This window comes from Raphanus sativus, chromosome 8, assembly GCF_000801105.2.
Source record: "Raphanus sativus cultivar WK10039 chromosome 8, ASM80110v3, whole genome shotgun sequence".
Lineage (NCBI taxonomy): Eukaryota > Viridiplantae > Streptophyta > Magnoliopsida > Brassicales > Brassicaceae > Raphanus > Raphanus sativus.
The window spans coordinates 3,686,970-3,698,244 of record NC_079518.1 but is presented as its reverse complement, the minus strand read 5'-3'; the positions used below and the strand labels follow the sequence as shown (position 1 = coordinate 3,698,244).

The window sequence follows — 11,275 nt, the reverse complement described above, 5'->3', positions numbered from 1 at the left end:
CTATATTAGATCCAATTGATAGTAATTTTTAGAGCATTTCTAACCCATTATATATTTTACTATAATTTTTTTTTAAAAAATTGAATAGTGAACAAAAAGAAAAAAAAATTTGAATGAAATAAAAAATATGGTTGGAGATACCTTTACAACGCAAAAAAAAATCTATTTGGTGGAATTGAATTCTTGTAAAAACTACAAAATAGGACATCTACCAATTTGACTAAATTTTTTTTTTCAAATCTTCTTTGTATCTATTAGGTCATCTTCAACTATGACGCCAAATTTAGTGTTGAAATTATATAAATTCGATGTTTTGGTATTAAATTTTATTTTTTATTTTAAAAATAATATTTTATATAATTAACTTTTTGCTTTTGGTTGTTTATTACATTAATTATTTGTAATTGATTAATTATATATTTATTAAAATTTGTAATTTATTTTCTGTTTATTTATATATGTTATTTTCTTTTAGCTCATTAGTATATTTATTTTATTTTTTTGCAAAAATGACTCAAAACTTAAAATCAAACACAAAACTAACTAATGACTTTTTGAAACTTTGTTTTGTTTTATTCACTTAAAAAGTTCAGATTATTCACAAAATGCAATTTTTAAAAAATAATCCAAAAATAGTTGTTTTACTAAATCATCATCATCTTTCTCTTTTGTTTTCGACATTATCATTGTCATCAATACATCAACCATCACAAACAAACAATTTCAAATTCTAAATGCACCTAAAATTAACATCTACATCTTCGTATTCTTATTTCTTACATACACAAACCATTTTCTTCTCATTTCCTCTTTTATTTCATCCAAAATCCCAAATTTTTTGTTTCAAAATTTGTAAACTTACCAGAATTACTCAAGTTCATGATTTTTGGTCAAAAATAAACGAATAACTTTTATTAAAAAATGATGTACTCAGAGAAGTTAAACATAAACCTCATTAGATCTAACAAATTTGTAAACTTACTAAAGTTACTCAACTTCATGATTTTTGGTCAAAAATGAACGAATAACTTTTATAAAAAAATGATGTGTACTTGGAGAAGAAGTTAAACATAAATCTCATTAGATTTAACAATGAGTTTTGAATTTTTCCAGATCTGTTATCTAAGAGCATCTTCAACTCATTGATATTTTCACCTATATAATTATATTTAGAGGTGAAATTGCTCTATTCCACTTCTATTTATTTCTCTATAACATATATATATATATATATATATATATTTTTCTCTATTTATAGATGAAGAAATAACATTCCTCTATTTTTTATTATACAAAATAAAGATTGATATTTTAGAGAAATACATTGGAGCATATATCACATATATTATAGAGTTCTTTTATTTTAAAGGTGAAAATAGCAAAATACATTGAAGATGGTCTGAGAGACTTTTGCATGATTTTTTACAATGAAAAAACTTATACAAAAATCTTTTAGTTAGTGTAGAAGTTAGTTTTGCAATTAATATTGAATTGAAATTCAGTGTAAATTGCATTAAAATTATATGACTGACACTTTTTATTCAATTAACGAATGTTAAAATGATATTTAATATGAAATAGATAAAATTATTACCAGATATTAGTTGTTTTTATTAGTACCGCTGAACCAGTAAAAATGTTAAATTGTCTTTTTTGCCATCACAAACGGAGTTTAGCAGTAGTATCCAATACCAAAAAGACACGTGATAGTCTTCATAACAGCATGTGCCTTTACGCACGCATCTATACGGATCGATTATTTTGATCCGACGGTGAATATTAAATAACGTAAGAATCGAACCGCACGCGCTCTTTCCACGCCGTTCAACGGCTTCGTAATTCACCCACGTTTTTTCTCAGCTTCCCTAGAATATCTCTTAACCGTCGATTCTGCAAACGTGTCAGTTGTCACCCATGCAAACGATTGGTAAGCTCGACGACGTCGTTCACAGACAAGATCACGAGTCGCCACCACAACCCACCAAATTGTCACAACTCGCATTACATTTTTTTTTTTGAGAAAGCTCACAACTTCCCTTTTTTTTGAAAGCTCACAACTTTGTTGGTCCAATTTCATAAATACTCCGTTTAGCTGTAAATTCAATAAGCGCTAATTATCTATAGTATGGTCGTCTGAATCATCATACAGCTGCACAGAGGAAGTGTAGACTGTAGAATATAAAAAATTGCAAATGATAGGAGTAATTATTCCGCATGGTTTCGGGCACTTGGAATTCTAAAGCTGCAAAATATTTAATACTAGTACTATAGTATATAGTAATCTGCAATGCTTTATACAACAGTGATAATAAATGCAGTTTAAAACCATAACTACTGTTTTGTTCAAAAAAAAAGAAAAGAAAAAACCATAACTACTGTCAAAACCTTGTTTTTGTAACAGTCCAAACCATTATTAAACTAGCAGTCTACCCACTAATCATATTTTACCTTATCCTGACTTGTATTTTTTTTCTTACTACTAATTATGTATATTTTATTGAAATGTTAGAAAAATCAGGTATTTTACCATTTAAACTTCTGCAGTATATTTATTTGCTTACTTTTCAAATTATTTGATTGATATTAAGACTGTAATGAAAGAATTTAGTCATTTGTAATGGAAAGTCACTGTTTACAACTTTACAGGAATCAATGTTAAAGAAATATCTAGTCGTCAAGTTGATTATAAGAGCATTTCAAATCAATTTTTATAATAGAAATTTATAAAATAGAGAAAAAATAAAAATAATTTTTTTGTTCCAATGTGTTTTTCTATAATAGAAGAACGATATATTGACCTCTATAATTAGAAAAATGCTATTTTTTCTTCTATATTTAGAAGAAAAATAATATTCATCTAAATATAGAAGAAAAAATAGCATTCATCTATTTACAGAGATAAATATAACATTTTTTATTATAAAAAATACACTGGAGTAAAATTTTCATTTCTATTTTTTTTTCTATTTTAAAAATTTCTATTATACAGATGGATTGGAAATGATCTAAATAACAAGTAAAATCCATATTTTTTTATCCGAGCTGTATTTTTCATTGAAAAAGGTATTATATTATTGATTTTAGATGCGGCTAAATTTGTTGTTCAATAAAAAAAAAGATGCGGCTAAATTTGTTGTTCAAAACAAAAAGATGCGGCTAAATTTCAAACTAAATACAGTAATTGTTTTTTTGCGTTAGAAAAACAAGAAAGAATAAAATTGGAATATAGATGGACCCCATAATCATAAAAGTAAAACCAGAATAGTTGGAGTGACGGGACGTTTCTTATGAGCTATTGGTACGTCCCGTATAGAGTAGAGAGCATTCAGTTATGGTTATGGACCAGTGGGTCTTATTACAGAATCTATTAACAATTTTAGATTCAGGTTTAGTTTTTTTTTTGAAGACCCTGTTGAATACAAACAAAGTCACACATTAGAAGTTTAGACAAATAATGTCTAGTATATAAAGAGATGTCCAACTCTGATTAGTACGAGTCATTTTGGGAAGGAGCCCAAAACCAAAATCATGCGGGCTTTGTCTTTGGGTCCAAAGTGAACAATATCGTACTAATCATTCTCGGAAGAGTTGGACATGGGCTTGGAAAAGTCCAACAATTGGTATCAGAGCCGGGATGACGAATATCTGCAAGAAAACCAAAATATCCTTCAAGTTCGAAGAGCCTCTACTTCGATGGAAAGGACGGGGTGCGTAGCAAAGGCTATTCAAAGATCCTGGGAGCTTCGGTTGTGGGAGGAGAATCCTCAAGACGACTTCGTGAATAAGTGGTATCGGAGACTTGTATCGAAAGTCTCTCCCTAACGACGATACAAGATTAGGTGGGTATTCCTAATAGTGCTGCAAAGATTAGGTGGTGAATGTCCTAATGGTGCAGTAAGGGTTAGGTGGATAAATCTTAATGGTGTAACAAGGGTTAGGTGAAGAGTCCCGTTGGTGATTACGGCGGTACAAAAGGTGTGCCAGGTTTCGCTGGAGGTTGGAAATCAAGTGTTTATGTGGTACTTGGTTTGAGAAGAGGTTTGTTGTGAAGACAAACAAAGTCCCACATTGGAAGTTTAGACAAATAATGTCTAGTATATAAAGAGATGTCCAACTCTGATTAGTACGAGGCCTTTTGGGAAGGAGCCCAAAACCAAATCCATGCGGGCTTTGCCTTTGGGCCCAAAGTGGACAATATCGTACTAATCATTTTCGGAAGAGTTGTGTGTAAGAAGTCTAAGGCTTCAGATTCCTACGGGCCCTAAGCGGAACAATCGAGCTCATAGTGGAAGTCTTTGCCTGGACATGGGCTTGGAAAAGCCCAACAGACCCTCAATCTATGGATTTTTTTTTGACTAAATTCTTAATCAATTTATGGATATTGATTCCCTAGTTTGCAACTTTCAACACTAAATCTTCTCTTTTATTAATTTTATACTACTTTTTAACTACTATTTTTACTACCTTTTTAATCTAAAATATAACTAAAACATACATTGTCATTTCATAACAAGGGATCAAATAGCATAATAGAGAAAAATACAAATCACACTACTCTGTTTTGATGTTTCTTACTATTTTAACTTCATATGAATGTGGGATCCTAAAAGAGATGAAGAAATAAACCAAAATCTTGTAGCATGTGTATATATAGTTCTTTACAACTAAAAGCTATGAAAAAGCGATGTAGATATTTGAAAGGAAATAGAAGGGACCAAGAAAAGAAGGCTTGTATTATTACATTGAGAATGCGTAATAATGCCAACAGGAAAAAGGCAGATAGATAAATCATAACAATCAGCAAGAGAGAATATAAGAACAATCATAACTTATAATGCACATTCCATTTACACATACACACTCAACACTAATTATATATACAATGCCATAAAATGAAAATGGTTAGTCACCATACGATGATACGTATGCGGTACCCTCAGTTGTATTGCATAAAGGCATATACAAACATATGTATTAATAATTAAATATACGAGCATATATACTGTAAGGTATACTATTAAGAAAGAGAGGGGGCATGGTGTGAGGAAACATGGATACTGTGGGGGCTTTGTAGGGTTTGAAGCCGACATTTTTTCTGCAAATTTTATTTTGAATCGAGTTCTGTAAAAAGGAGAGTCCATTTATTTGTTTCTTCTGTTACTTTTGTTGTTCTAAATTATCGTTTTTTTTCTTTAAAGCAACACTTTTCCATATCATTTTTTTTCAAAAAAAAACACTTTTCCATATCATCATAACTATTATATGGATAATACCAATAAGAATAACGAGACTCCGAGTTTAAATAATAAATAGTATTACGTATAAGTGTTGTTGAAATTAGATATACGTGTATGTATTGATCTTGATTAAAATATACCATGAAAACCACTCTCGACACAGTAATATGTGATGAATAAAGTTCTCGGTATGACTGATAATTAGAGGTAATTACTTCAAGCATACAGAAAACACATATAAAGATGTTATGATAATTGTATATAACGTAGTAGCTGCAATATTTGTCTTTAGTTTAATAAAAGTTAGCAGCTAGTGGATAGAGGGGTGAATTAGTTGCAAGAAAATTCACATTGGAATGAATTATTGGTAGGTTTATTTATGTTTCTTGACCACAATGTTGGTTATTCCAATATTTTTTAGCAAAAAAAAATGTTGGTTATTTAGTCAAAAAAATTTCAAAGATCTGCCCTGGGTCTCCTTATTTCCATGCTTACTAATTCAAAAAAATAATGTTGGTTATATGTATCCACTCTTTTTTTGGGCAACACCTATATATATATATATATATATCCTCTGTCCACTAGTTATTTACCTTTTAAGATTAATAGATTAAGCAATTAAGTAGAGTCATAAACTTCCAAACATCAGACCTATGTTTAGAAGTAGTAAACAAAACTATAGGGACGTCCTTTAATGATTTTGTTTGTACCATTTTTGTTATAATCTTATTGGTTCAACAAGACTCAATCGTCTGTGATTACTCTCTTTTAATTTGATTGATTAGAAGAAAGTAAAAGAACTGGGCCCAGATGTAAACCCATTATTCGATTAATGGGCTTAATAACTATCAGTAAGTTTAAAGCGCGTGGTTCGGTTCCATTTTCGTCAATCGTCGCTAATGATTCGTGTAGTAGTGATAAAGTGTGAGATACTTCTGGAAATGGTCATAATTTTTTGGTTAGAGAATCTACGTAATAGTTTATTAGAAGTTTTTGTCTCATGTGTTTTACTACTCTGACATCTAACGTGTCTCTATCTCTATCTCCATATTATGGCGCCCGATTTAGAGGATCTTTTACGCAGACATATTTGATACGATATGATATTAAAAAATTAAGGAGGTTAAAGACCTTCGAGATCTTTGTATATAATTTCATGATCGATCAGGAAGATCTGAAACATTTTAAAATGTTTTTTTAGTTTGCTCCTAACGGTATGGAATACGAATATATAGTTAGTGAGGAAGTAGGTGTTCTCTTCTTTTTCCTTGCCTTCAATGATCTCGCTTCTCTTCAAATTCTCAGAGAAGATCCATTTGACAATGACAAATTCATCATTATTATATGATGATCTATCTTTCGTTTTCATTTTAGATTCAGTGAAAGTTGTTCCCTGCACATCGCTAACTTGAGTACTCTGCATAACTAACATTTCTCAAATTTAATAAATCAATGATATTGTACCCGACTGCTGGATGAATTGTGGTGTATGTCAATATATTATGTGGGCAATTTTTCTCTTTCTGTAACATATTCCCAAAAACTATAGCATTACGCGTTATTCATTTGAAGGATATGTAACATTCTGAAAACAATGTTCAATACTAGGAATGTCAAAAGTGGGCTTGGACCGCGGGATAGGCCCGTTTAGACCTGTAGCGGGGCGGGTTTGGGCCTAGGAGTTGGTATCCCGCAGTGTCGCGGGCCTCGCGGGAGAAGACCTGTGCGGGATGGGCCTTTCGCGGGATGGGCCGAAGGAGACCGCGGGTTAACCTACAGTCCCGCAGCTTCTGGTCTTTTCATTTCATCGCAACCTGAAAAAAAAAAGAGAGCGTTAGTGAGAGAGATAGAGACAGAGAGACGAGTCGCCACCGAAATGAAGCTCCAGCGACGGTGATAAGCTCCAACGACGGCGATACAGACCAAACATGCATGTTCCGGAGAGAAGTCCTTTTACGAAGCTCTCGATTCTTGAAGTCTCGATGAGCTCCCTTTTGCCACCGTAAACCAAGAAGCATCTCCGGCGATGGCTTCTTCAGAGACTGTCAAGCTGATGTAGTGTTGGCATCACAAGGAAGGAGGCTGTTCCATCTTCTGCTCCTCTTCACAGAACAAGTAATAAACTCTTCTTACTGTTGTAGATGCTAGTTATAGAATTGTGTTAGGTTGCTTTCGTAGATGGAATTGTGTTAGGTTGCTTTCGTAGATGGAATTGTGTTAGGTTGCTTTCGTAGATGATAGAACATTGACTTGTTTATGTTGCTTTGGTTGTTTACTTGTTTAGAACGTGATTTTAAAGTGCTTGTCCTCAAGCAAATTTATTTACACTTTAATTAATATTATTTGGAATTTTAATTAAAAATATAAGCCAATATTTAGAAACCCTAATATATACACTAAGCCACACGTAGTCACGTTCTCACGACTTCACCCTAAAAAAACAACTGAAAACTTGAGAGAAGATGGGTTCCAGGAGCGATTCAGAAGAGCAGTTCACGATGGATACCGATTACTCTCCACCAAACACTCTGGACATCGCGAGTTTAGCTACCTTAGCTGCTCTTGATGCAGCTGAACAGATCGCTGATCAAAGGGCTGATACTGCTATTGCTTCCGGTGGAAAGAAGAAAGGAAGCAAAAGAAGAATTATCAGTCTAAACGATAATAGTGATGATTCTGATGTTGAAATCACTCCACAGATCCAAACAAGTCAGCCTCGCAGGAAGAGCACTTTTGGAACAGCCACAAGGAAACCCATGACGCAATCCACTATAGACGGTGGTATTGGCTCCTCCTCACAGGCGTGTAGAAAGGAAAAATATGTACCAAAGAAAGCTGTGATTCGTGGAGGTATAAGGAAGCCACTGTCTCGGTCACAAAAGGGCAAGGGAAAGGTATCGGCTACCCAGTCGCAAAAGAAGAAGGCAGTGTCACAGAGGAAGACGATTGAGGAGTTACCAGAACTTGGCGATGAATTGTTTGAAGAAGAGTTGGATGAGGATGAGATTGGTGAAGAAGAAAGGGAAGAAAGGCAGAGATCAGATGTGTGGCGAGATTTCAAGGTGGTTCATAAGCCCAATGGAACTATGAAAGCTGCATGCAACCATTGCAGGAATCAGTATGCATGGCATTCACACTCGCATGGAACCAGTGGGTTGAGAAGGCATCGTCTGAGGTGTAAAATGTTTCCTAGGAGTGGAGGAACCCAGCAACAACTCAATCTCGAGGGGAAAGTGGTATCTCGCAAGTATGATCATACTGTGTTCCGACAATTGGTAGCTAAGACAATCGTTCAGCATGATCTGCCATACTCCTACGTCGAGTATGAAAGAGTGAGAGAGACATGGAAGTATTTGAATGTAGATGTCAAAACCATTTCTCGAAACACGGCGAGAAAAGATGTCTACAAGTTGTATGAAAGTGAGAGAGACATACTGAAGAGAGAATTGGCGACTCTCCCTGGACGTGTCTCATTCACGTCTGACTTGTGGACATCGGTGAAGCGGGAAGGATACATGTGTGTGACAGCACATTACATTGATCGGAATTGGAAGTTGAATAGCAAGATTCTGACGTTTTGTGCTCTGCCACCTCCACATAATGGTATGAATGTTGCAGTTCAGCTCCTTGAAACATTGAAAGAATGGGGAATTGATAAAAAGGTGTTCTCAGTGACACTAGATAATGCTACAAGTAATGATTCGATGCAAGATATTGTGAAATCACAGCTCAATTTGTCTGATGATTTACTTTGTGGAGGCGAGTTCTTCCATGTCAGATGTGCAGCTCACATACTTAATCTCATAGTGCAAGATGGGTTAAAGGTTATAGGAGGCGCTTTGCACAAAGTAAGAGAGAGTGTTAAGTATGTTTTAGGATCGCCAACGCGAGAAACACTGTTCCAGAGATGTGTGGATGCTACGGGTCCAGTAGACGATGGGTGGCTCATCTTGGACGTGTCGACGAGATGGAACTCTACTTTCTACATGCTTGAGCGAGCCATCAAGTACCGTAAAGCATTTGTTCAGTTGGAGATATTTGATAAGAAGAATTTTAAGACAGCGCCCACTGCTGAGGAATGGGATAGAGCAGCCAATATCTCCGAGTTTTTGGCACCTTTTGCTGAGATCACATCGCTGATGTCGGGATCAAATTACCCGACTGCAAACTTGTACTTTTATCAAGTTTGGCTGATCCATAATTGGCTTCAGAAAAATGAGGACAGCGAAGATGATGCTGTCAGATACATGGTGCCACCAATGAAAGAGAAGTTTGACAAATATTGGGATGAAGTTAGTTGTCTTTTTGCTATGGCAGCAGTCTTCGATCCACGGTTTAAGCTTTCGATTGTCCAATGTTGTTTAGGGAAGCTCGACATGAGTACACGTGATGCAAAGTTGAAGAACTTGCGAGAGAAGCTTAACAATCTGTTTCAGACCTACAACAAAAAGTCCAAGAATAACTCACCTTCCACTGAGCCTCGTCAATCTGTTCAAAAAAAAGCCACTAAGGCAGTGTCTAGCCGAATGTTTGGGAACTACACGGTCAGTGTTTTATTTTTAAAATTACCTTCTCTTTTATATTTAATCTATCTGATATATTTTTATTAAAACATTCATAGGACTTCTTTGCATTTCGCAAAGAGAGTGGCATTGTGAGTGGAAAGACACCTCTAGAAGCCTATCTTGAAGAACCAGCTTTGGACTTTACTAGTTTCCAGAGCTTGAACATACTTGATTGGTGGAAAGATAATGCGCATCGGTTTGGTGATTTGGCTGCAATGGCATGTGATCTGCTAAGTGTTCCAATTACGACAGTGGCTTCGGAGTCCTCCTTTAGCATTGGATCGCGAGTTCTGAATAAATACAGGAGTCGGCTACTCCCCAAGAATGTGCAAGCTCTAATATGCACTAGGAATTGGATCAAGGGATATGAATCTTATGCACATGGTAATTTAACTCATATTATAATTTTTTTTTGACTACTATTATGTGGTATCCTAAGCAAAAGACATTATCTTCATATACAGATGAAGAAATCGATGAAGATGGTGATGGTGATGGTGATGGTGATGGTGATGGCGATGGCGATGGTGATGGTGGTGGTGGTGGTGGTGGTGGTGATCGTGATGGTGGTGGTGGTGGTGAAGGGAAATTGCCATCATTTGATTCCATTATCAATGGAGAAGATGAAGATGAAGATGATGAAGATTGATTTGCTGTTTTGCTTTAGCTATATTTGGTTTTTAACTTAGTTGGATTTGGTGTTTTTATCTTACTTTGATTTGGTGTTTTTATCTTAGTTTGATTTGGTGTTTTGCTGGTTAAAGATGCTTGAATACTATAATTTGAAGTTTTTCTTGAATTTAAATTTGTTTCAGACTTTATCATCTCATCTTTTACATGGATACTCATTTCAATAGATACATTTTACTTCATGAACTTAGTGAACTAAGAAGTCATGGAGTTTTGTCACAAAAAGAATATAAAATAAAGTAATCTACAAGTTCAATACACAATGAAGCTTTAGCTACAACAATGTCTCATGTTGTCTATGTACATGTCTCATGTTTATCTTGTTATGTGAACTTAGGTGTACAAAGGAGCATTTTGACTCGTCATGAAGCAGTCATGGAGCAGCTAGCAGCATCAAGAACCAAAAGAGTGCATTTTGCTTAAGTCCCGCGGGCTGGCCCGCAAGAGACTGTGCATTCGGCGGTACGGGTTTGGGACGACCAATCGGAGACCGCAGCCCGCGCGGGCCTGAACCGCAATGACCCGCAACAAGTGAGCCCGCGGCGGGACGGGACGGGACGGGACGGGACAACCTGTTTGACAATGCTATTCAATACTGTGTTGGGAGTAATGATAAAACATAGAGAAAAATATCATGATATTTGTAAGACTAGTCGACAAATGCTTTAAAATTTTGGTTTAATGAGCGTTGAACGGTGTGGAATCCACATGCAACTCTAGAAAATGTAAAATTATCTTAAATAATGCAACATATGAACCAGTGACTAATAGGCCTGACAATCG

General features: G+C 35.0%; 1 protein-coding gene across 1 annotated transcript; it reads left to right on the top strand.

The window, feature by feature from the left end:
- The first annotated feature begins 7,699 nt into the window (after positions 1-7,699).
- LOC130494525 (zinc finger BED domain-containing protein RICESLEEPER 2-like) lies at positions 7,700-10,915 on the top strand. The gene is made up of 4 exons (XM_056992388.1): positions 7,700-9,781; positions 9,859-10,186; positions 10,267-10,350; positions 10,830-10,915. Exons 1-4 carry the CDS (start codon positions 7,700-7,702, stop codon positions 10,913-10,915), a joined length of 2,580 nt encoding a protein of 859 aa, XP_056848368.1.
- The last annotated feature ends 360 nt before the right edge of the window (positions 10,916-11,275 follow it).

Coding starts and splice junctions, on each gene's coding strand:
- LOC130494525 (XM_056992388.1), top strand. CDS start 7,700: ATGGGTTCCAGGAGCGATTCAGAAGAGCAGTTCACGATGGATACCGAT. Junction 9,782..9,858: donor GAATGTTTGGGAACTACACG/GTCAGTGTTTTA, acceptor AAACATTCATAG/GACTTCTTTGCATTTCGCAA. Junction 10,187..10,266: donor ATATGAATCTTATGCACATG/GTAATTTAACTC, acceptor CTTCATATACAG/ATGAAGAAATCGATGAAGAT.